At 36.0% G+C, this 26,259-nt stretch overlaps 1 protein-coding gene and 1 long non-coding RNA gene across 2 annotated transcripts in view; one reads left to right on the top strand and one right to left on the bottom strand.

Annotated features, from left to right (window-relative positions):
* LOC146157278 (protein FAM13A-like) overlaps positions 1-26,259 on the bottom strand; it is a 39,978-nt gene that overhangs the window by 11,976 nt on the left and 1,743 nt on the right. The window contains exons 3-7 of the mRNA XM_083387371.1: positions 25,237-25,479; positions 24,867-25,067; positions 24,028-24,335; positions 22,513-22,765; positions 21,634-22,096 (exon numbers count right to left, since the gene is read on the bottom strand). Coding sequence (XP_083243497.1) covers positions 21,634-22,096; positions 22,513-22,765; positions 24,028-24,335; positions 24,867-25,067; positions 25,237-25,479 — 1,468 coding nt within the window. The remainder of the gene's footprint in view (positions 1-21,633; positions 22,097-22,512; positions 22,766-24,027; positions 24,336-24,866; positions 25,068-25,236; positions 25,480-26,259) is intronic.
* Positions 4,804-6,005, top strand: LOC146157279 (uncharacterized). Its single transcript, XR_014494790.1, has 4 exons — positions 4,804-4,868; positions 5,258-5,438; positions 5,733-5,761; positions 5,882-6,005. It is a non-coding gene; the product is annotated as an uncharacterized LOC146157279 (long non-coding RNA).

Below are 26,259 nucleotides of genomic sequence, written 5' to 3'. Positions count from 1 at the left end.
GCTGCGGATTGGGAGGGAGTTAGCTTTGAATGGATCAGCAACCTTAGACGCTGGCAGAGCATTTTCCCAGAGATTGATTTCCAAGTAGGCGGGGCTTTGTATTACTATGCCGCCGGGGTGGACTCTGCTTAAACCACATAACAAACATAAGGGACAGAGTAAATAGCAACCATCCCCCTGGCTGAAAAAACTCTAATGCACTTTCTATTCCGGCTTCTGGCGTTCTACATCCTGTTGTTGGGCATAGATGTAACTGGGCTGCTTCTAACAAATATTCTTCTGTGCATTGTTTACTACACAGCTCTAGATACCACATTCAAAAACCCACTAAAAACAATTAGATAAATAAAACTCGCACTAGTTTTCTATCGCAGAACTAATGAGAATGTCAAACTGTAAGTCTGGACCTAATATAAACAGGAAAGTCCGAACTAACTGCATAATTGACCACAGCTGGGAGTAAGGTTGTAATGATGAAGCTGAACAAATTATTAACCAACTCTGCGTTGAATGTTGTGCAAATGTGGGAATTGCGTTGGTGGACCAACAAAGCAAGCCGCACCTGGCTACAAATCCAGCAAAGAAGGTACGCACACGACAATAAGAATTAATGACTGAACTCTCGGTTGAATAAGGGTTGTTTGTTTTCCCAGGTAGCACCACATTGTCCTTGGCCCTTTTATTTATAAGAATTCCAAGGTTTTGTAGTCAAGGTTAAAATTAAAGGTTTCTTGATAAAACTGAATTGGAGCTAGTCAAAAAAAAACATTAGGTAGCTTTTCAGGTTGTGCATGGTTTGTTTGAGCAGAGTGACAAAATGCAGTAAAAACACTAGCCTAAATAGAAGTCTGTTTTTATTTAATTAAAAAAATGTCTAATTATAATTTTGTTCAACTTTGATAAACACATAGATATCTTAAATATTTTGAATAGTGTCAGTTGGTATAGATTTGTAAACTAAACACTCGACACAAAACTTGCAAAATGCCTAAATGTCACTGGCATATCACTCAAACACAGCCCTGCAAAATTTGCATGTTGGCAAATTTACGGAAAAAGAACAGACAAACTGCGTTATACTCTAGAACAGTGACTCCCCTTTCAATTTCACAGGAAACCTGGCTTCTGTGGTCTCCTGTGAATTCAGGACAGCCAAAATGTTTACTACCAGCTAGCTTATCGCTCATAAACTTTCCTGGAAACTCACACACACCTCTATTCCCGCAGGGAAACCTACTACCAACACTTTACTATTGGCAGGGTGTAATCAGGCGAACTAGCCGGATAGATGCACAGTTATTTCAAGCTGAACTGAAATGAAATGCCCACCAAATTTGTCTGAATCTAAAGCAATTGAAAAAACACTTGTTTACACTGTTTTGTTTCAAGATTGACTGATATGAATTTTTCAGACTGCTACCGACTTTTTATATGGGCCGAAAATTTATTTTCGGGACATATCTTGTTTTTGCCGTTATTATATGGGCCGAAAATTTATTTTCGGGACATATCTTGTTTTTGCCGTTATTATATGGGCCGAAAATTTATTTTCGGGACATATCTTGTTTTTGCCGCTATTCTTTTTTGGTTTCCTATGGTATGTTTCAGACCGAGTTTTGTCCGAAGCTTTATAGAAAAAGTAGACATCGTAGAACCTTCAAATTTTCAGACATGGCGTAGAGTGGTATGTAGGTGCTTTGTAAAAGTTTATGAGGCTGCACTCCCAGGGGCCTTTGCTTGGGGGGTAAAAACCTGAAATATTGCGTTTTAGCACTTTGTAGCTAACGACAGCCATCTAGCAGCAGAAAAACTTTCATACAGAATTCGTTCATATTCGCTTGCTTTGTCCAGCTCGCGTCGCGACGAGGCGGCTGCTGGCATCCCTGCTGCGCCCTATTGTCCCGCGCGTGCAACATTTGTGTTGGAAGTGGCTTGCCTAGTAAAACTATGCACATGCGACTTGCCTTTCATAAAGAGGCCTCTCTAAGTAAAAAAACCTATTGCTCTTACAACACAAAATATTTTACCACCGCAAATTTAAATGCGAATCCTACAGGCAGTGTACACATCTCTGTTAGCACATGTTGTAATTGTTGCACCATTCAAACATATCAACACCAGGTCTAAGCAAATATAATTATACAAGGGCCGCAACAACAAAAAGCTTAAGTTTAACGCATTCTTAACGACGACGTTACAAAGCTACGTCATAACATGGCGTCATAAATAAATAAATCTTGCGTTTATTGGATTTAAATTGGCAAAACTTTCAATATAAAACGTGGCTTATTAGGCACATAAACGTGTTTGCATATTGCTAAAAACTACAGATTTAAACTCTGTTTCAACAGTGATTGCTCAGACCAAGGCATGGTAAAAATTTACACAGTAAAAGTTGGAAAAAGTATAGCAAACCATAGACGTTAAATCATTTAGAGAGAATGAAAATATTGACTTTTTAAACATGCTAGCTGACCAAAATGTAATAACATGGCCGTAAGCATTATCTACGTAAATTTTTATTGATCAAATGTATGTTTCGATCATTTGCCAAAATCTACGCCATATTTGAACCCCCTTCGCTTCAAAGCCATAAGTTATTATATTATTATACACAACTTATAATTGTGTGTAGATATGTTGGATTGGAGTAACATACAGAACAGGTGCAAATAGCAAATATTCTCCAAATACGATGTTTCCAATATTCTCCAAATCGTATTTCATCGTATTGTCGCGGTAATACACAAAGAGGTAAGGCCGTGAATAAAGTTTCACCCACCGTACAATTAACGGAGGGAAGCATTTCGAGTAGGGATGTTCAAGGCAGAATATCGGCGACACATTTATAATGCTTGCTTTAAATGCGGCGTCAGCATTTTTTTGGGGCGACCAATTACTTCGCGATAAGCTTCGCCTAATAATTAAGTGTCAATAGGGTGTATTTACCGCCGCAAGTTTAAATGCGAAATCTTAAGGCAGTCTACGCCTCTCTGTTAGCACCTGTTGTGCATCTTGCTCCAACCAGCATACCAACATCAGGCCTAAACTTATCTAGCAAAACTTTCGATTTAATAGTTTGCGTATTAGGCACGTAATAGTGTTTTTCATATTGTTTGAAACGACAGATTTAAAGCCTGTTTTAACAGTGATTGCTCGGACCAAGCTATGGTAAAAAATTACCTAGTGAAAGTTTGCAAAAGTATAGCAAACCATAGGCGTTACCATTTTTAGTCTTTAGGAGAATGATAATATTTGATTTTCAAACACGTAAGCTGGTCAAAATTTAATGAAATGGCCATATGCATTATGTACGCAAATTCTATTTATCAAATATATGTTTCGATCATTCCCCAAATTCTACGCCATATTTGAACCACTTTCGCATCAAAGTGGGGAAGTTTTCGGCCCATATCTGTTTTTGCTTGCAGAAACAAGTTAAGGAAAATGAAAAACAAAATATGAAATATATAATATCAAATACACAATACAAAATATTAAAAAATAAAAAGTATAAAATAAAAAATAAAAAATAAAAATTAAAAAATGAATATGAAAAAATAAAAATTGAAAATAAATAAATAAATCAAATAAAATCAATTTAAAAAAAAAATTAAAACAAAATAAAAATAAAAATAAACACTAAGCCCTGAAAATATACCCCCTGACAAAATAAGCAACAACCGCACCCCCGTCTAGTTATAATTATATTTACTCAACTTTACTCGCTTGATACCTATATCCGAAAAAATGTGTATATAAAAAGTATTGACTGTTATCGTACATGTGGCAAGTGATAAAGGTGTGGAAATATATATTTAAAACCTGAAAATTACAAAAATATTATGGTAGTTTGTCTCAATGTAAATCCAATGGTGGTTGAGCAATTCTGCACGGAATGAATGCGCTTAAAAAAGCAAAATGAACTAGGCAATATGCTGCAAGGGTACAGTGGTAGGATTTTATTTGCAGGAAACTATACAAAATGAAGAGTAAACATTTTTTCCGCCTTGTAGAGATCGAACAACAAACCTCTTTCGCTCTTGAATGATAAAGGCAATAACAACCTTAAAAATATCATATAGCAATTTTAATGGCTCTAGTGTTTTGATTATTACAGGAAGTCAAACCAGAATATAACCTGAGTAGGATATTAATCATAATAAATCGCAAACGTGTCTAGTTATCCATTTTGTCACAGATTTTCATGTATTTTATTAGTGGGCGTTTCGACAATAGTTGGTTAAAAAGCTTTCAAAATTATTAAAATATATGATGTACATAAATTCTCTTTTGAAGATAATAATAAAACCAGTACTTGAAATTGCCCCTTAAGTTAATTAATATTTTTTTACAAAACCGCCTTAAACAACTTAAGTTTTAATAAATCAACACTAAATTTCTAAATAGTCGACAAATAGACAAATTGCTTTTTTTATATAAAAGTTACAGCTTGAAATCGCCCGCTTCCTTGCTCTGAAAAGTATTTACCACTTCCGTCAAAAAGGTAATATTATTTTTGTTGGTAAGCGAGTAATAACGCGAAATAGAATATCTGCGTTGGGAGAACATAACCTAAAAAGGTAGACTTTCAAGCGCTATATTTTTGTTATATTTCGACAGTAAAAAGAATTTGATTTTTTGGCAAACTGTCGCTTCAGACAAGTCTGTACGTGTTACAGTCACGTTCTTCGCTGATCATATGTTTTTGAAAAGTCAGAGTCATCGGCAATTGGGATGACTAAGACTTCCTCTCTCTCCAATGAACGTGAGTGACATTGAAGGGAAGTTTATGCTAAATATCGCATAAATAGCGACTTATGTTGAACATCTCTTCACTTGATTTGTTGCAAAGCAAAGACATCAAGGTAAGATGAAATCTTAACCGTTGTTGGAATGCGATGCGAAAATGAAGTCACTTCGAACTGCAAAGCTAGTTGTACGATGGCTGGGAAGGCTTTTGAGCCCTATATCGCTCTTCACTAAAAGCACTTCCAAGTGCATGCAGGTTTTGCCAGCTTTCAATGTCAAAGCGAGCGTAGCATGAGTTGTAGTTCTCATAAACGCTTTAGTTGTTCACTGAAGCTTACAAGCGCATGGAAGACGACACGCTCCTTTACCTGCTTTTGCTCAAAACTAACGCGTAGCCTACCTAGTGTTAAAGCTGTGATGTAATAACGTGGAAGTGGAAGCTCTGTTCGACGAGCTAAACAAATCATCGTAACTGTTTTTTTTATCATTATTGTGACATTTTCAGATGAACAAATTCCTTCTCTTGGCACTTCTCTTGGGGATCCTACTCCTCGCAGTTGAGAGCGGCGACGCTTTCTACTATCGTCGTCGTCGTCGGCGTGGTTGGATATTCGGGAGGCGCAGGTATTATGGTGATGCCGTAAAAGATGATGATGAAGTAGGCCTACATGAAGAGCTTCAAGAGGGTAAGTTTTCAAAAATGCAATAAACGCCGCTTAATCCAAAATATAAACAAAATCTGAGTGTTCTAACAATGCTTATGATAGTTTGATTTTCGTATAAACGATATTTTTTGAAACTTGTTGAATAATGTAATACAGTTTTTCGTTCATGAGTGCCACATGATTGTAGATATTTTTGTGTTATTATCTTATTTGTTCTTCTAAATAGTAAAACCTCTAGCAATAATTCTAAAGTATTTAGTTTTATATGATTGATGAAATGAGTGTTGGCTAATTTATACTTGTTTACGTTTTTAGATAATTTGATTGAAGAGTAGTATATGCAGGTAAATATACCATTTTTCGACTTATTCACCTTTGAAATTATTCAATTTAGTATACTAAGGATAGGCCTAATAATTGCTTTTGAAAACATCGACCTATTTGTGTTTTCTTTTATTTTTTAGACGAAAAAGAAATCAGCGATTGGGGATTCACCATCTTCAAATATTTCGCCTTGATTCGTCGCAAAATAAAATTAAAAAACTTACTAAGAGATGTATTTTTTTCAGATGTAGCACAAATCACAGCATATAGAAATACAAAATATATATTCACCAAAAAATGATGTGTTTTTGCATGAGAAAAAAACTGAAAAATGTATATTATAAGCAGCGGTGGGATTCTGCCGGTTCGCACCGGTTCCATAGAACTGTCTCACGAAATTGTATGAGATCAGCGAACTGGTTAGCATGGAAACATATAATAAGACCTGCAAAACAATAGTAGCCTACTTTAAGCAGAAAAATGTATAAAACAAGTATTTAGACCAGACCTGGGCAACACGGCCCGCGGGCCGATCCGGCCCGCCAAGCAATTTAATCCGGCCCGTGGCTTTTTTTTTCTTAAAATACATAGGCTAAACGAAAACAATTGCAAGTTTCTACATGTTTGTTTGTATCGTTAACATTCTGTCGAGGGACGGATCTAGTCATGAACCCGGCAATTCTATTTTTAGCTTGTTTTATAAACTAAAAAGGAAAATGTTTACGCGTTTCGCGCGAATCTCTTTGCTTTTCCCGTATGATCCACGGGATTTTTTGGCATCTTTAAATACAAATCGCGTTCTTTGCACTGTCTCTCAAACGAAAGTTTAACAAACCTGGCCTAATATTTATATATTTTTTCCGCTTTGGCCCAAAGTATTCCGTCTTTGAAATATGAACGAAATTCCGACCGTTTTTTACTCGAAACATACCGATTCACATTTTGTCAACCTAATTTAGTTAATGCCATATTGTGAGTTTCTCCCGATTTATACCGTCTTTGCAATATGGCTGTTGTACCGCAAGTATAACACATCGGTAACTTAAAGCCTCAAAAAGCAAAAAAAAACATTATAAGTTTTTTGAGCAAAATGTTTACGTCTAATCTTAACTTTTGGTCAACGCGCCTCACAATTTGATAAACGCCATATCAAGCAAAGTTCATTTATTAACTGTGCTCAATTCGTGACGTCCCCCCTAAATCTAAATTAAAACTTGCACTTTAAAACAAATATAGTCGCATTTTTTTTTTAGACGTTTTGTCGCCTTCTTTAATTTTGGCTTAAATGCACATTTCGCACAACTCCAAACGTACTGTAATAACAAGTTCGTTAGTTTATTTGATTTAGATCGTCATAGTATGACGTCATATTGTATGTATTTGAGATCCTATTTTGACCTGGCCCGCCAAAACATCTTAAGTTTCTCATACAGCCCGCGTGAAAAAATAATTGCCCACCCCTGATTTAGACCAACGACATAATAAAGGCGAATACGCAGTAGGCTAATATTCAGTACAGAATAATATCAAAATTGTCTAAATAAGACCTAAATCTGTCGGAATACGTCCTAAACATAATAGCATCGGAATATGGCCTAAATAGCTAAAATAACGCCTGAAAATGTATAGGTACTGGGTTGGGACAATCAAGGAACGTTGGTCTGGCATCGTTCGTTTTGCTGTTGAAGTTTTGACGCCCTAGATCAGACCTGGGCAAAATACGGTCCTCCAAGCCGTTTAATTTGGCCCGCTGCTCATTTTTCTTAAAATGAAAACCAGGGCGACTCACATGTTTCGTTGTAACATAAATAAACACTATTTCCTAGACGGATCTATAACCCCGCCACACTCCATTTTAGCCTGTTTTAAAGACTAAAATGGAAATTGTTTTCGCGTTTCGCGCGAATCTCTTTTGTTTTTCGCTAAGTTCCACGCGTTTTTGGGCGTCATTTTAGACAAAAGTCGCCCTTTGTACTGTGACTCTGTTAAACGAAAGTTTGTCAAACGTATTATATTCCGTCTTAAAAATATATAAACGACATTAGTACAACGGCCGTTTTCCAACCTCTGAAACAGCCTACCGAATCACATTTTGACAACCTAATTTAGTTAATTCCATTTTTTTGTTTTTCCCGATTTATACCGTTTTTGCAATATGTCAAATAGTATGGCAAACACATCGGCAACGTAAAGCCTCAAAAAGCGAAAAAGGCATTTTTCGTTTATTTGTGAAAATTTTAACGCGTTTTAACCTTGGGCTGCTCCATGAGTTAACGCCCCTGGCCACTTGGTTAATGACAACATATCAAAGAATTTACATATATTTTATCTGTGATCAATGTGTGACGCTCCCTCTAAATCCAAATTAAAACACTTTGAACCAAATACAGTCGCGATTCTTTGCGCTTGGCGCGATGTCTTGTCACCTTCAAATAGTCTACAGTTGTACATTTGCGCACAAATCCCAGCGTAATAACATGGTATTTAGCTTGGTTTATAGCGTCAAGTATGACGTCATATTACGTAAATTTGAGATCCTATTTTAGACCTGGTCCGGCACAACATTTTGTTTCGCATGCGGCCCGCGGTAAAAATATTTGTCCACCCCTTCCCGAGATTGACCGGCGCCATTAGAGCGCCGCTGTTTTGGCACCGAATTTTTGGCTCTATTAAGGCCCTTAGGGTTATTGGCGGGAAATCGGTGGGGTAAGAAAAAGGTTAGAGTGAAAATTTTTATTTGAGTTAGTGATGTACTTAGGAATAGGGTTAGGAGTTAGGTAAAGTGTTGTTTAGGCCTAATGCTGACCATTTAGATCTTATTCCCACCGATTTAAGACTTATTCCGATTTTATTAGGTATTACTCTTATTTTGGTTTTATTCCGACGTTGATGTTGGTCTTATTTCGGTTTTATGGCCTAAGTCTGTTAGCATTACTGGTTACTGTCAATGGATTTTTGCATCTATCCGATACACCGATTTTTAAGTGTTTTTTTTTTAAATGCAGTAGTCAAGTTTCAACGTAACGAATTGTTGTGTAATAAGTACAAGTATTCAGACGACTACTGAAAAATAGACTTTTTGTAACAGAACCGGCTAAAAACGATGCTTTTTTGTAACAGAACCGGCTGAAAAATATCAATTTTGTGATAGAACCGGCTGACAAAATATTTGAATCCCACCACTGATTATATGTATTTAAGATATAATTATATAAGTATATGCCAACTGTTAGGTTGAAGTACGATCAAGGTTGCATTCGAACCATGTTTAAAATTATAAACAACTCTGTTAATGTCATCTTTTTCACCGTTTACACAAAATGTTATTTCTATGGGTTTGTCCCCCTAAGCTGAATAGTGGCATTGTAAATGATAACTCTCATCAAATTTGTTTAATTACGTGCAAAAAGTAATCAAATCCATGATAATGTGTCACTCACGTTCATTGTAGTTAAGGGAAGTCTTAGTTATTTCAACTGCCCATCCTGGCTTTGCAAAAAATAAATATAAACAGCAATACACGTGACTGTGGCCAAATGGAATTAGCAATATTACTTGCCAATGTATGCTCTTTGTTTTGCAAGGTGACCAAGGTGATTTAAAATATTACTCGTGTAGTGTAACATACAATACGAGTGTTGTACTACGTAAAAAATTGAAAATACACTTTGGGTATGCTTTATTGCAAAAAAAACTTTTTAAAACGTTTCCATTCAGTACTGATATCGTCATCTGACGAACTTGTGAAAAAAGTTCAGTAGTTTTCCACTAAACCAAACTCAGTAGCTGTTTGTGAATCTGTTCCTGTCTGATAAGATAAACGTTTCCTAATCGTGTAACGATACATCCTCAAACGAGCCTAAATTTATTTACTCAACACCAAAACCTTACTCATAAACCAAAGCAAAGGTCGGTGCTAATCTAGCAGATGCAAATTGCAGCATTTTTCTCAATGTATTTTTTTCTTGCACTTACCGTGTGGTTTTAACTGGAAGTCATTAACTTTCTCATTGCATCTCAGAAGACGAGTCTCTCCGCCCCGTGGGCAAAAATAGCAGTATGTTTGTTATGCCGTAAAGGCGTAAACCGTTCTTGGCAATATGGGAAACTTAGTTGCCAACACGAACTTGTCACTTGGATTTCGCCCCCATTTTACATAATTATGGAAAATTCACATTTACACAGACCCATGATTTTTCATGGTGATTTGCCAATATAAAATAGATTAAAATGTAATTTATCTGACATGCAATGTTTGTAAAGAGAGACAAGTTTTTTGAAAAACGAAAATAAACAAACGTTAAAAGGTGTATGAATTAAATATATTGGAAGGTTGTTTTTCGTACATGTGGTCGATATTAATGCCACAGTACCGGTAAGACAAAAAATAAGATAAAATAAACTCATAAATTAAAAAGTTTGTCTCTATTCAATGCTTGTCCAACGCGCTTCACAGAGTGGGTGAGATCAAATTTAAACGACAAAAAACAAAACAAGCCAGGCAATATGCTGCAAGGGCAGAGTACCGGGAAACTATACAAAGTGAAGAGAAGAAACCTCTCCTCCTTGCAGATTTTGAGCAATAAACCTCTTTCGCTCTAAACTGATTAAGGCAATAACATCCTTAAAAATCATATGGTAATTTTACTTGGCGCTCTAGTGTTTTGATTATTGCGGAAAGTTATAGCATTGGATTCCTTTAGTGGGATATTAATCATAATGAAGAAAGCCATAGGCTTATTCTTTCTTTCTATTAGGAGAAGTATTTTGTAGGGAGCAGGAGAAAAACGCTGTGTGCAAAGGCTCACCATATCTTCCGAACGACATTAATGAAATGACCTAATTGTTAGTTTTGTCTTCGAAAGCATTCTGTTTGGTGAACCACATTTGGCCAACTTTCATACATATTTTAATATTTCGCGTTTCCACTTTAGTTGTTTTGGGGAGAGCTTACAGATTTTCATGTATTTTATTAGTGGGCGTTTCGACAATAGTTGGTTTAAAAAGCTTTCAAAATTATAAAAATGTATGATGTGCATAGTATTTTCTTTTGAAGATAATAGTAAAACCAGTACTTGAAATTGCCCTTCAGTTAGTTAATAATTTTTTTACAAAACCGCCCTAAACAAACTATGTTTTAATAAATCAACACTAAATTTCCAAATTAGTCGACAAATTGCTTTTTTTTTTATAAAAGTAACAGCTTGAAATTGTCCGCTTCCTTGCTTTGAAAAGTATGTAACACTGCCGTTAAAAACTTAATATTATTTGATTTTTTTTGTAAAATTTCGGAGGGCGTCAAAAATTGGCCCGAGTCTGCAAGTTAGTTAGAGCGCCTAATCTTGGCAATGTCTGCACAGCCAGCAATATGCTGCATAATGACGCAATTCACCTTTCAGGATGTAAAGATTGAGCAGGGGCGTGTTAGATAAAGAAGAAATGGGAAAGATTCCTACGAGCAAAATTGGTGAAAATGCTGCTACTTGCAACCACGAGCAAAAGCACCAAGACAATATGCTGTAAAGATAATCTGCAAGGATTTGTTTTGCAGGAAATTATGTTCAAAGAAGAGAAGAAAATTCCTCCTTGGTGCAGAGTTGAGGAATGAACTTCCTCTTCTCTTTCATGATATAGTCATACTTACGCCCTTGAGTTGTCATTCTAGGAAGTAATTCTAGAGGACTTCCCCAGAAGGTTGTTATGATACATACCGAAAGAGAGAAAAAAGTATTTGAAGCAAAATAGAAAAGCGACGCCTTTTCAATACGACAACGGCTCCATATTTATTCCGCCGATTTAGTAAAATACAAAATTTCCCACCATTAGATATAACATAAAACAAAAAACAATGATTGGTCTTATGACTCTATTAAATTGAGTATGAAGGAACTTTATTTGAGGCAGCATTGCTTCTTAATGAAAGGCTCTCAACACTTGTGATCCTCCGCGTAGCTTTGAGAAATATACTTATACAACGTCACAGGACGACCTCTAACCATAATAAAAAGCACAACTTTGAGTTTATTTGGCTTATATTATAAGCATTATAGTGGCCCCATATTTCTCTCCTCCACCCCCTGATGTTTGATACATCCTGATTTAGAATATTGAAAAACCATTTGGGCAAAGTGCTTAGCAAGTTTGAGTATGAAAGTTCGTGATAATTTTTGTTACTTTTTTTTTTAAAGTATGACATGTTAGACCATGATCATCTATTTTGCATGTACATTTTGTAAGTTTTTGGAAAACACTACCTTAAAAATCAACAACCTAATGTTGCCTTCTTCTCGCGGTTGTGTGCTGCATCATTTTCACCAATTTTGCTCGGAGGAATCCTATTTCTTCTTTATTTAACACTCCCCTCCTCAATCTTTACATCCTGGAAGTTAAATTGCGTCATTTTGCAGCATATTGCCGGCTATGCAGACATAAGATTGAGCGCTCTAACTTTATTGCTGACTTGGGCCAATATTTTGGGGCATTCCGAGCAATAACAGCAGAACATCTCTGTAATATTGCCTAAACTTGTAATGCGGAAGATCAGGAGCCTTTAATTTTCCTATATTTAAAAAAAAATTAGCAAATGTATTAAGATGGAATTATCAATATTACTTGCCAATGTATGCTCTTTGTTTTGCAAGGTGGCCAAGGTGATTTAAAATATTACGCGTGTAGTGTAACATGCAATACGAGTGTTGTATTACGTAAAAAATTGGAAATACACTTTGAGTATGCTTTATTGCAAAAAAAACTTTTTAAAACGTTTTCAGTCAGTACTGATATCGTCATCTGACGAACTTGTGAAAAAAGTTCAGTAACTTTCCGTTAAACCAAAGTCAGTAGCTGTTTGTGAATCTGTTCCTGTCTGATAAGATAAACGTTTCCTAATCGTGCAACGATACATCCTCAAACGAGCCTAAATTTATTCACACAACACCAAAACCTTACTCATAAACCAAAGCAAAAAGGTCGGTGCTAATCTTGCAGATGCCAATTGCTGCATTCTTCTCAATGTATTCTTTTCTGGCACTTACCGTATGGTTTTAACTGGAAGTCATTAACTTTCTCAGTGCATCTCAGAAGACGAGCCTCTCCGCCCCGTGTGCAAAAATAGCAGTATGTTTGTTATGCCGTAAAGGCGTAAACGGTTCTTGGCAACATGGGAAACTTAGTTGCCAACACGAACTTCTCACTTGGATTTCGTCCCCATTTTACAAAATTATGGAAAATTCACATTTACACAGATCCCATGATTTTTCATGGTGATTTGCCAATATAAAATAGGTTAAAATGTATTTTTATCTGACATGCAATGTTTGTAAAGAGAGCCAGTCAAGTTTTTTGAAAAACGATAATAAACAAACGTTAAAAAGTGTATGAATTAAATATGAGTCTGCAAAGTTAGTTAGGGCGCCTAATCTTGGCAATGTCTGCACAGCCAGCAATATGCTGCATAGTGACGCAATTCACCTTTCAGGATGTAAAGATTGAGCAGGGGCGTGTTAGATAAAGAAGAAATGGGAAAGATTCCTACGAGCAAAATTGGTGAAAATGCTGCTACTTGCAACAAACAACAAACGTTAAAAAGTGTATGAATTAAATATATTGGAAGGTTGTTTTTCGTACATGTGGTCGATATTAATGCCACAGTACCGGTAAGGCAAAAAATAAGATGAAATAAACTCACGAATTTAAAAGTTGGTCTCCATTCTAAATTCAATGCTGGTCCAACGCGCTTCACAGAGTGGGTGAGATCAAATTTAAACGACGAAAAACAAAACAAGCCAGGCAATATGCTGCAAGGGAAGAGTACCAGGAAATTATACAAAGTGAAGAGAAGAAACCTCTCCTCCTTGCAGATGTTGAGCAATAAGCCTCTTTCGCTCTAAACTGATTAAGGCAATAACATCCTTAAAAATCATATGGTAATTTTACTTGGCGCTCTAGTGTTTTGATTATTGCGGAAAGTTATACCATGAAATTCCCTTAGTAGGATATTAATCATAATGAAGAAAGCCATAGACTTACTCTTTCTTTCTATTAGAAGAAATATTCTGCAGGGAGCAGGAGAAAAACGCTGTGTGCAAAGGCTCGCCATATCTTCCAAACAGCATTAATGAAATGACCTAACTGTTAGTTTTATCGTCGAAAGTATTCTGTTTGGATAACCACATTTGGCCAACTTTTAGTTGACACACATGGCAGATGTACACATAGGCCTACTTTTTAAACAATTTCAGTGCTTTAAATTTCTACCATTTTTTGCTACAAGCATTAAACCCTGCCCTAAACAGACTGTGATATGTATTCAAATTACATTTTGTACTTGGTAGGCGAACATTTCTAATTAACAATGCTGTGTAAAAGCCCAAATATTCGCTCTATGTTCACCAATTGTATATTTCTGCTGTGATTGTAAAAATCTGAAGAGCTATAGTTCTGTCTTTCAAGTTGATTTATCGTGGCCGAGAATACACACAACTCCCTTGGGAACATGTTACTATTAAGACAAGTTTACGTTATCGCCTTGTTGTGCTTTTATATTATTATATGGGCCGAAAATTTATTTTCGGGACATATCTTGTTTTTGCCGCTATTCTTTTTTGGTTTCCTATGGTATGTTTCAGACCGAGTTTTGTCCGAAGCTTTATAGAAAAAGTAGACATCGTAGAACCTTCAAATTTTCAGACATGGCGTAGAGTGGTATGTAGGTGCTTTGTAAAAGTTTATGAGGCTGCACTCCCAGGGGCCTTTGCTTGGGGGGTAAAAACCTGAAATATTGCGTTTTAGCACTTTGTAGCTAACGACAGCCATCTAGCAGCAGAAAAACTTTCATACAGAATTCGTTCATATTCGCTTGCTTTGTCCAGCTCGCGTCGCGACGAGGCGGCTGCTGGCATCCCTGCTGCGCCCTATTGTCCCGCGCGTGCAACATTTGTGTTGGAAGTGGCTTGCCTAGTAAAACTATGCACATGCGACTTGCCTTTCATAAAGAGGCCTCTCTAAGTAAAAAAACCTATTGCTCTTACAACACAAAATATTTTACCACCGCAAATTTAAATGCGAATCCTACAGGCAGTGTACACATCTCTGTTAGCACATGTTGTAATTGTTGCACCATTCAAACATATCAACACCAGGTCTAAGCAAATATAATTATACAAGGGCCGCAACAACAAAAAGCTTAAGTTTAACGCATTCTTAACGACGACGTTACAAAGCTACGTCATAACATGGCGTCATAAATAAATAAATCTTGCGTTTATTGGATTTAAATTGGCAAAACTTTCAATATAAAACGTGGCTTATTAGGCACATAAACGTGTTTGCATATTGCTAAAAACTACAGATTTAAACTCTGTTTCAACAGTGATTGCTCAGACCAAGGCATGGTAAAAATTTACACAGTAAAAGTTGGAAAAAGTATAGCAAACCATAGACGTTAAATCATTTAGAGAGAATGAAAATATTGACTTTTTAAACATGCTAGCTGACCAAAATGTAATAACATGGCCGTAAGCATTATCTACGTAAATTTTTATTGATCAAATGTATGTTTCGATCATTTGCCAAAATCTACGCCATATTTGAACCCCCTTCGCTTCAAAGCCATAAGTTATTATATTATTATACACAACTTATAATTGTGTGTAGATATGTTGGATTGGAGTAACATACAGAACAGGTGCAAATAGCAAATATTCTCCAAATACGATGTTTCCAATATTCTCCAAATCGTATTTCATCGTATTGTCGCGGTAATACACAAAGAGGTAAGGCCGTGAATAAAGTTTCACCCACCGTACAATTAACGGAGGGAAGCATTTCGAGTAGGGATGTTCAAGGCAGAATATCGGCGACACATTTATAATGCTTGCTTTAAATGCGGCGTCAGCATTTTTTTGGGGCGACCAATTACTTCGCGATAAGCTTCGCCTAATAATTAAGTGTCAATAGGGTGTATTTACCGCCGCAAGTTTAAATGCGAAATCTTAAGGCAGTCTACGCCTCTCTGTTAGCACCTGTTGTGCATCTTGCTCCAACCAGCATACCAACATCAGGCCTAAACTTATCTAGCAAAACTTTCGATTTAATAGTTTGCGTATTAGGCACGTAATAGTGTTTTTCATATTGTTTGAAACGACAGATTTAAAGCCTGTTTTAACAGTGATTGCTCGGACCAAGCTATGGTAAAAAATTACCTAGTGAAAGTTTGCAAAAGTATAGCAAACCATAGGCGTTACCATTTTTAGTCTTTAGGAGAATGATAATATTTGATTTTCAAACACGTAAGCTGGTCAAAATTTAATGAAATGGCCATATGCATTATGTACGCAAATTCTATTTATCAAATATATGTTTCGATCATTCCCCAAATTCTACGCCATATTTGAACCACTTTCGCATCAAAGTGGGGAAGTTTTCGGCCCATATCTGTTTTTGCTTGCAGAAACAAGTTAAGGAAAATGAAAAACAAAATATGAAATATATAATATCAAATACACAATACAAAATATTAAAAAATAAAAAGTATAAAATAAAAAATAAAAAATAAAAATTAAAAAATGAATATGAAAAAATAAAAATTGAAAATAAATAAATAAATCAAATAAAATCAATTTAAAAAAAAAATTAAAACAAAATAAAAATAAAAATAAACACTAAGCCCTGAAAATATACCCCCTGACAAAATAAGCAACAACCGCACCCCCGTCTAGTTCTTTTTTGGTTTCCTATGGTTTCCTATGGTTTGTTTCAGACCGAGTTTTGTCCGAAGCTTTATAGAAAAAGTAGACATCGTAGAACCTTCAAATTTTCAGACATGGCGTAGAGTGGTATGTAGGTGCTTTGTAAAAGTTTATGAGGCTGCACTCCCAGGGGCCTTTGCTTGGGGGGTAAAAACCCGAAATATTGCGTTTTAGCACTTTGTAGCTAACGACAGCCATCTAGCAGCAGAAAAACTTTCATACAGAATTCGTTCATATTCGCTTGCTTTGTCCAGCTCGCGTCGCGACGAGGCGGCTGCTGGCATCCCTGCTGCGCCCTATTGTCCCGCGCGTGCAACATTTGTGTTGGAAATGGCTTGCCTAGTAAAACTATGCACATGCGACTTGCCTTTCATAAAGAGGCCTCTCTAAGTAAAAAAACCTATTGCTCTTACAACACAAAATATTTTACCACCGCAAATTTAAATGCGAATCCTACAAGCAGTGTACACATCTCTGTTAGCACATGTTGTAATTGTTGCACCATTCAAACATATCAACACCAGGTCTAAGCAAATATAATTATACAAGGGCCGCAACAACAAAAAGCTTAAGTTTAACGCATTCTTAACGACGACGTTACAAAGCTACGTCATAACATGGCGTCATAAATAAATAAATCTTGCGTTTATTGGATTTAAATTGGCAAAACTTTCAATATAAAACGTGGCTTATTAGGCACATAAACGTGTTTGCATATTGCTCAAAACTACAGATTTAAACTCTGTTTCAACAGTGATTGCTCAGACCAAGGCATGGTAAAAATTTACACAGTAAAAGTTGGAAAAAGTATAGCAAACCATAGACGTTAAATCATTTAGAGAGAATGAAAATATTGACTTTTTAAACATGCTAGCTGACCAAAATGTGATAACATGGCCGTAAGCATTATCTACGTAAATTTTTATTGATCAAATGTATGTTTCGATCATTTGCCAAAATCTACGCCATATTTGAACCCCCTTCGCTTCAAAGCCATAAGTTATTATATTATTATACACAACTTATAATTGTGTGTAGATATGTTGGATTGGAGTAACATACAGAACAGGTGCAAATAGCAAATATTCTCCAAATACGATGTTTCCAATATTCTCCAAATCGTATTTCATCGTATTGTCGCGGTAATACACAAAGAGGTAAGGCCGTGAATAAAGTTTCACCCACCGTACAATTAACGGAGGGAAGCATTTCGAGTAGGGATGTTCAAGGCAGAATATCGGCGACACATTTATAATGCTTGCTTTAAATGCGGCGTCAGCATTTTTTGGGGCGACCAATTACTTCGCGATAAGCTTCGCCTAATAATTAAGTGTCAATAGGGTGTATTTACCGCCGCAAGTTTAAATGCGAAATCTTAAGGAGGTCTACGCCTCTCTGTTAGCACCTGTTGTGCATCTTGCTCCAACCAGCATACCAACATCAGGCCTAAACTTATCTAGCAAAACTTTCGATTTAATAGTTTGCGTATTAGGCACGTAATAGTGTTTTTCATATTGTTTGAAACGACAGATTTAAAGCCTGTTTTAACAGTGATTGCTCGGACCAAGCTATGGTAAAAAATTACCTAGTGAAAGTTTGCAAAAGTATAGCAAACCATAGGCGTTAAACCATTTTTAGTCTTTAAGAGAATGATAATATTTGATTTTCAAACACGTAAGCTGGTCAAAATGTAATAAAATAGCCATATGCATTATCTAAGTAAATTCTATTTATCAAATATATGTTTCGATCATTCCCCAAATTCTACGCCATATTTGAACCCCTTTCGCATCAAAGGCATATTTTAAGTGGGGAAGTTTTCGGCCCATATCTGTTTTTGCTTGCAGAAACAAGTTAAGGAAAATGAAAAACAAAATATATAATATAAAGTACACAATACAAAATATTAAAAAAAAAATAAAAAAAAAAAAAAAAATTAAAATAAAGTAAAAATTGAAAATAAACACTAAGCCCTGAAAATATATCCCCTGACAAAATATACAACAACCGCACCCCCGTCTAGTTCTTTTTTGGTTTCCTATGGTTTCCTATGGTTTCCTATGGTTTGTTTCAGACCGAGTTTTGTCCGAATCTGTATAGAAAAAGTAGACATCGTAGAACCTTCAAATTTTCAGACATGGCGTAGAGTGGTATGTAGGTGCTTTGTAAAAGTTTATGAGGCTGCACTCCCAGGGGCCTTTGCTTGGGGGGTAAAAACCTGAAATATTGCGTTTTAGCACTTTGTAGCTAACGACAGCCATCTAGCAGCAGAAAAACTTTCATACAGAATTCGTTCATATTCGCTTGCTTTGTCCAGCTCGCGTCGCGACGAGGCGGCTGCTGGCATCCCTGCTGCGCCCTATTGTCCCGCGCGTGCAACATTTGTGTTGGAAGTGGCTTGCCTAGTAAAACTATGCACATGCGACTTGCCTTTCATAAAGAGGCCTCTCTAAGTAAAAAAACCTATTGCTCTTACAACACAAAATATTTTACCACCGCAAATTTAAATGCGAATCCTACAGGCAGTGTACACATCTCTGTTAGCACATGTTGTAATTGTTGCACCATTCAAACATATCAACACCAGGTCTAAGCAAATATAATTATACAAGGGCCGCAACAACAAAAAGCTTAAGTTTAACGCATTCTTAACGACGACGTTACAAAGCTACGTCATAACATGGCGTCATAAATAAATAAATCTTGCGTTTATTGGATTTAAATTGGCAAAACTTTCAATATAAAACGTGGCTTATTAGGCACATAAACGTGTTTGCATATTGCTCAAAACTACAGATTTAAACTCTGTTTCAACAGTGATTGCTCAGACCAAGGCATGGTAAAAATTTACACAGTAAAAGTTGGAAAAAGTATAGCAAACCATAGACGTTAAATCATTTAGAGAGAATGAAAATATTGACTTTTTAAACATGCTAGCTGACCAAAATGTAATAACATGGCCGTAAGCATTATCTACGTAAATTTTTATTGATCAAATGTATGTTTCGATCATTTGCCAAATTCTACGCCATATTTGAACCCCCTTCGCTTCAAAGCCATAAGTTATTATATTATTATACACAACTTATAATTGTGTGTAGATATGTTGGATTGGAGTAACATACAGAACAGGTGCAAATAGCAAATATTCTCCAAATACGATGTTTCCAATATTCTCCAAATCGTATTTCATCGTATTGTCGCGGTAATACACAAAGAGGTAAGGCCGTGAATAAAGTTTCACCCACCGTACAATTAACGGAGGGAAGCATTTCGAGTAGGGATGTTCAAGGCAGAATATCGGCGACACATTTATAATGCTTGCTTTAAATGCGGCGTCAGCATTTTTTGGGGCGACCAATTACTTCGCAATAAGCTTCGCCTAATAATTAAGTGTCAATAGGGTGTATTTACCGCCGCAAGTTTAAATGCGAAATCTTAAGGCAGTCTACGCCTCTCTGTTAGCACCTGTTGTGCATCTTGCTCCAACCAGCATACCAACATCAGGCCTAAACTTATCTAGCAAAACTTTCGATTTAATAGTTTGCGTATTAGGCACGTAATAGTGTTTTTCATATTGTTTGAAACGACAGATTTAAAGCCTGTTTTAACAGTGATTGCTCGGACCAAGCTATGGTAAAAAATTACCTAGTGAAAGTTTGCAAAAGTATAGCAAACCATAGGCGTTAAACCATTTTTAGTCTTTAAGAGAATGATAATATTTGATTTTCAAACACGTAAGCTGGTCAAAATTTAATAAAATAGCCATATGCATTATCTAAGTAAATTCTATTTATCAAATATATGTTTCGATCATTCCCCAAATTCTACGCCATATTTGAACCCCTTTCGCATCAAAGGCATATTTTAAGTGGGGAAGTTTTCGGCCCATATCTGTTTTTGCTTGCAGAAACAAGTTAAGGAAAATGAAAAACAAAATATATAATATAAAGTACACAATACAAAATATTAAAAAAAAAATTAAAAAAAAAAAAATTAAAATAAAGTAAAAATTGAAAATAAACACTAAGCCCTGAAAATATATCCCCTGACAAAATATACAACAACCGCACCCCCGTCTAGTTTATACCTGTTTTTTTATACCAAAATAAAATCCAAATAACACTACAGTTAATCTACCTATATTTAAAGACTTATTTTGTTTATTAACTTTGTATATATTAATTTTTTTCAATAAGCTATATTAATTTTTTTTTTCTATCTATGCAAAAAATAGGAAATTTGTTTCTTTTTTTGTTTTTTCAGAAAAAGCTGTATCACATTTCCTCAAACAACATGAGCAAAATATTGGCCCAAATTTAGCAATATATATATATCAGCAAAAGTAAAATATTAGCCGATATGTTTCGTAAACAGATATATCGGTCTATCTCTAATGTTAATTGTATTTTTTGAAGGATCTCTATTTCCACAAAAACGCTTATCTCCTATACCTGGCTCTCCAAATGTATCAACAACTTGATATATATGATGTATACTATGTTATTTTAATATTTTTAACAAATAACTGTTGCTGGCAGAATTTGACAGAAACTCATGCGCTAACAACAGTGTTTACATTGATGATTGCAAAGTTGTTTGTCATCTTTTTGCAGTCACTATAAATGGATAATTCATTCAAAGCTCGTTTTTACCTTCTGCATCCTTCCTGCCTTTGATTCATTGCATTTTTTGCAGAATTTGCTAAATTTGACAATGCATTTATCAAGCAATGCAACACTGTTAAGAGTATTTGCAAAATTTGACCACCCATGTATTTTTCATCATAATATCTTTAAACAGAATCAGTGCTTTCTGACCTCTTAGAGTTGTTAACTTAATTACCTCTTTTATAAAGTATAAATCAACTATTCAATAAATAAACAACACTAGAAGGTCTAATATATCAAATTCAAATAAGGATTAAAATTAAATAAGTAAAAACAATTAAAAGACTGTTTAATATTTTTACCATTGGAAGATAGAATCTTATATTTTTTGCAAAATCAATCCCTTAATTTACCAAATTCCCGCTTTAAGGGAATCACCAATAGGTTAAGAACCACTATACTAGATACTCAGTTTTGCATTCACCAATGTTTTCACTATATATTTTATTTTTTGTAATTTATTATACAACTTACCGTTGATGGTGAGTTCTTATCCTTCTTTCTCTTCTTCTTCGTCCTAACCTGCTTCACTAGGGAATTTCTCGGGAGTGGTTTTGGGACAGCGACGCCCTCTTCAGGGGGCGCGACCTCCGAAAGGTCAAGGGGTGGTACGACCTCAGCGACCCCACTGATCACGTCATTGTCATCCATCGAACCCGAGAGGTCCAGTTTCGGGATAAAGACCTGTCTCGGAGGAGAGACTTCCTCTACAGGAGACTGTTGCGCGAGGAAGATTAATTCCTCTTCCGCTGTCAGGCATCCAGAGTCCGGAGTGGTTACCACGTTAACAGCCACTAGGGGAGCCTGGGAGTTTAGTTCCTCTCGGTTTGCGCTCGGGTTTGTTGGCGTGTTGGCTTCGGAAGATGATGAGGTAGGCATGTCCGTCACCCTTTCGGCACTGGATGGCGCTTCTGAGCTCCATCCGTCATCAGAATATCTAAAATAATTTAAAAAAAAATCCTTTTAAATTGTACAATGTACAGTTTAAATAGTGAAATTGCTTGAAAAACAGACTATATGGGGGCTATTTCCATTTTTAAAAGGACAAAATATCAAAACAACCCCTATTGGTACAATGTACAAAATGCGAAAAATATGGCTACACCAAGTTTTTTTTTCAAGGTGAGGAAACAAAGCAGCCTCTGAAATTTCTCCATAGCTTTCTAAAACATAGTCTACTTCTGTACCTTAGAAATGACGGGCATTTTAACATGATACTTAAAAAATAATGGTGATAAAAAATACAATGTGATGTCATGGCCAAGTAACCCATTGTCACAAACGATATGAGTCATGCGAAGAAATGTTGAAATCGGTTTGTTTTGCTGTATTAAAATACAATGTGAACCTTACCTTCTTTGCCTTGTTGGTTTTCTTCTGGCCGGTCCCTTGTTCCTTCCAGCTGTTACCGATGGCAACAGGGAGGTACTAAAACCCATGCCGGGGTCGTCATGGTCACTGTCATCAGGGTGAAGCGGCTCGGCACCCTCGAAGCAAGAACTCGAAGATGTTAACGAAGCAGTGAATAGATGACGCTTGACGACGTCGCGGATCGTGTCGTCGATCAGTTTTGGATCAACAGGAGTAGAGTTCATGTTTTCAGACACTAAAAAACAAGAGTCACTATTAAGGCTTTGGGCTGTTTTACTTTGACACCCCTTACGGAGCAGCATTCACATTCTTCAATTTAAAGGCATAGTTGTTTTTTAGCATTAGCCCATACTGGGCACCAAAAAAGTATCTGACGTCGAAGAAATTGGATTGTTTTTAAGACTGTTCTTAAAATCATTTTTTTTAATTTTACAAAAATATGTATTTCGCGTTATAAATAGGCATCGTCAGTTTCTATACAAAATGGAAACATGTTCAGGGATTGAATTGAGGTACAGTGTTGCCTTTATTGTCAAATAGACATTAGGTTTTAACTTTAGCCACAGTGTTTATTTTTATCACTCCTCACTAAGCACAATACATATTTTTGGATTCACAATGTACAATTTTATAAAACTTTTGGCACAGTGTTGTTTTTAGCACAACCCCTTACTGAGGACAATAAACATTCCCATGATTGAAAACATTTGATCAAATAGAAGCTACATTGGCATTTCAACAGCTATTTACACTTAATACATTTGGTGTTTGTAGCACAATCTTATAATGGACTCCCAACATTTTCTGATAAAAAGAGCTTTAGGAAAACCCATTAGGCTCCATATTGTTATTATTGGCTAATCCTGTGCTGAGCATAATAAAAATTCTGTGATATGGAACGCAGTATACCCTTTAAGTAGTGTTGTTTTGTTGCTATGGTCACAAAAACAAATAATGAAAAGATGTTTGAAGTTATAGAGGTGATCAGTATATGAAAGTGGTAAACTTGTAACCATTCTAAGAACTCTTTTTGTTAACAATTTACTTAAGAAAACTATTAAGTTAACTGTAGTTGTGGTAAGACAATCTAAAACAGTGGTTTTAAAATTTTAGTCTGCAAATGCCTGGGGGTGCACAAAGAAGTTTACAGGTGTCCATATAACAATTTTTAAATTTTTAACCAAAAGCCTATTATTAAAATGAGGACTGATTTGCATGTGTGAGTAATTGTCAGGTGATTTAACAAAAATTGTTAGTATAAAAAATTAATAGGTCTTCCATTATTGTTAAAAATAAAAATAAATTGATAGGTCCCACAAAGTTTTAAAAATAAAAAAATAAAATAAAAAAGATAGTCTAACCATATTTTAAAATTGATAGGTGTACCATATTTTTTTAAAAGCAGGTGTCTACTGATGAAAAGTTAAAAACAAGCACTAATCCATAGCTTAAATTTTCCAATAAATGGGCAACAAGAATAAAAGAAAACGTCCTTACTGTCTTCATCCGACATTGCCTCGGAGCTGTTTGTGGATTCACGCTCTTCCACGAGTTGCTCGCTGCTGTCAATTGTTTGATTGAGCGAACCGAATCGCTGAGGTATAGTCGGTTGCGGTTCCACAGTGTAATCGTCGTCGGACGACAGGTTGTGCGCCGGCACCGGTGGAGGAGGAAGGGGCCGGGCTTGAATCGGAAGTGGTGGCGCCGGCCGTGAAGGCCTCACCGGATTCACCGTCAGCGATGTCATGGCCAAGTAACCCTGGTCGTCGGGATTGTCGCAAACGATGTCGGTAGTGAGAAGAAGTCTGTTCATATTGGGTTGATTTGTTATATTAAAAGTAAAAAATACATTATTTAAGAATGGTTATTCAAAGACAAAAAGATCCGAGTAGATCTACATCATCTTGATTAAATTTTAATACACACTTGTATCATCTTCAGTTAATGACACAAGCTACCTTACAGATTCGTGCATATTTTTAATTAGGTTCAGGTTTTTTAAGGTTCAGCTTAGGTAAAGGCTGAGAAATTTTAGGAGCTTGTAACTTTTTATCTAAGTACCTAAATATTTCTTAAAATAATTTGGAGGGACCGGTGAAAAAATCAAAAGATCTTAAAAATTAAATCTACCAGAGGTTTTCTGAATTTATTATCCTGAAATCATTAAAGTGTCAAACTGATATGTGACTACAAATTTCTACAAAAATTAACTTAAAGGTATACAACATTGTCAACATAACAAACTAATTTACATCAACTTTCTGTAAATAAACAGAAACTAGGAGACAGCATTTCAACACTAATTTAACAACAATATAATCTACAAATATCATCACCTTTCAAATGCTTTATTGGCAGCGGCTTGCTCTTCAAGTCCTTCAATGCCAGATGAAATGCTAAAGACGTTTGGTGCGAATACGACTGCGAGTCCAGTGACGTTCATGCGATTCTCAGTGTTTTGCATGACAAGCTGCAGAAAGGCGAGCAAGTACTGCAGGGTTGCTTTGTGAGCAGCTGGCCATGTGTCCATTCCATTGCTGTTAAAAAAAGTTTAAAGCGTAAACGGGATGTCTCTTCTGTTTGTTTAAAACGTTTTATTTTTTATTTTATCGTTTTTTGGAAAATATTTTTTCTTCATCACAAAACCACACTTAACCAACTTGTGATCGAAAAAAATAGCTTGCTCTTGTCTACTGCCACACTCACCGAACATTAGTGGCAAAACTTTCATCCGATAAACATTTGGTGTCTCTGTGCAGTTTTAACACCTCAAGGGGTAGCAAAGGCTCAGGAAGTTGTCTGAGAAATTGCTTTAGAACATGGGCTGCAGTATGGCCGTCTACGTCAGTAGAAACGGAAACAGAAATGTCGCCTTTGTCTAAACTTGGCCCGAGGTGACGTTCAAATGCTTCTCTTAGTCTAGCTGTGTTGGCCGCTGACGCCGAGATTCTGAAACAAAATAGGAAACTCTTGTAGTGCCAAAAGCTAAGGTTCAAAATTTTTATTCGGGAACTGTGTAAAGCAGAAACTCCTTTAAAACTATTAGACGTGATTTTTTATTCACTTTTAAAAACTAGTTTTATGATTAAATTTTAAAACAAAAAAATTATTATACAACAACTCTCTTTTGAGGAAAAAATAAACAGATGAAACTATTTCATGTGAGTTAGTACACGAAACAGCAAATCTTTAAGCAGCCGAGTCTCCAATGTATATATATTTATTAGAATATTATATATCTTTAACATCTCAATAAATTCCTGATACATATAAGACACAATTTTTTTCTTAAGAAATATAATATATACAAACACTTGTCTACCTATAGCGCTTAAACATAAGCTGCATGCTCCTTGGCTGCCTTTTAAAACACTAAGCTGTCCATGTGCCCCAAGCCTACTCTACACTGGCCTTTATAGCACAAGAAACGAACTTGTACAATCCCAGTGGCATTCATGACGAAGGCAAGGCGTGACACATTAACTGGAAGAAATGAACTTTGGCTGATCGGGACTGTTTGGATAAATGGAAGAAACAAGCTTTCATAGAATCTGGCATGAGTTGCCGTCAACACATTAGACAGCATTAGCTTGCTTCTCCAAACCTAGCACAGGAATTAATCCACTGGGATTGCATGCTGGACCCCATTTAAACTTCTGCATGCGCCAGTGCGGTAACCAAAATATTTCTGCTACGCATGCATGATGCCATCGTGACAACACGATTGGC

Source organism: Ascidiella aspersa, chromosome 4 (genome assembly GCF_963924565.1).
Source record: "Ascidiella aspersa chromosome 4, kaAscAspe10.2, whole genome shotgun sequence".
In the NCBI taxonomy this organism is placed as follows: domain Eukaryota; kingdom Metazoa; phylum Chordata; class Ascidiacea; order Phlebobranchia; family Ascidiidae; genus Ascidiella; species Ascidiella aspersa.
The sequence above is the reverse complement of the archived record's forward strand: the minus strand, read 5'-3'. Positions and strand labels throughout refer to the sequence as shown.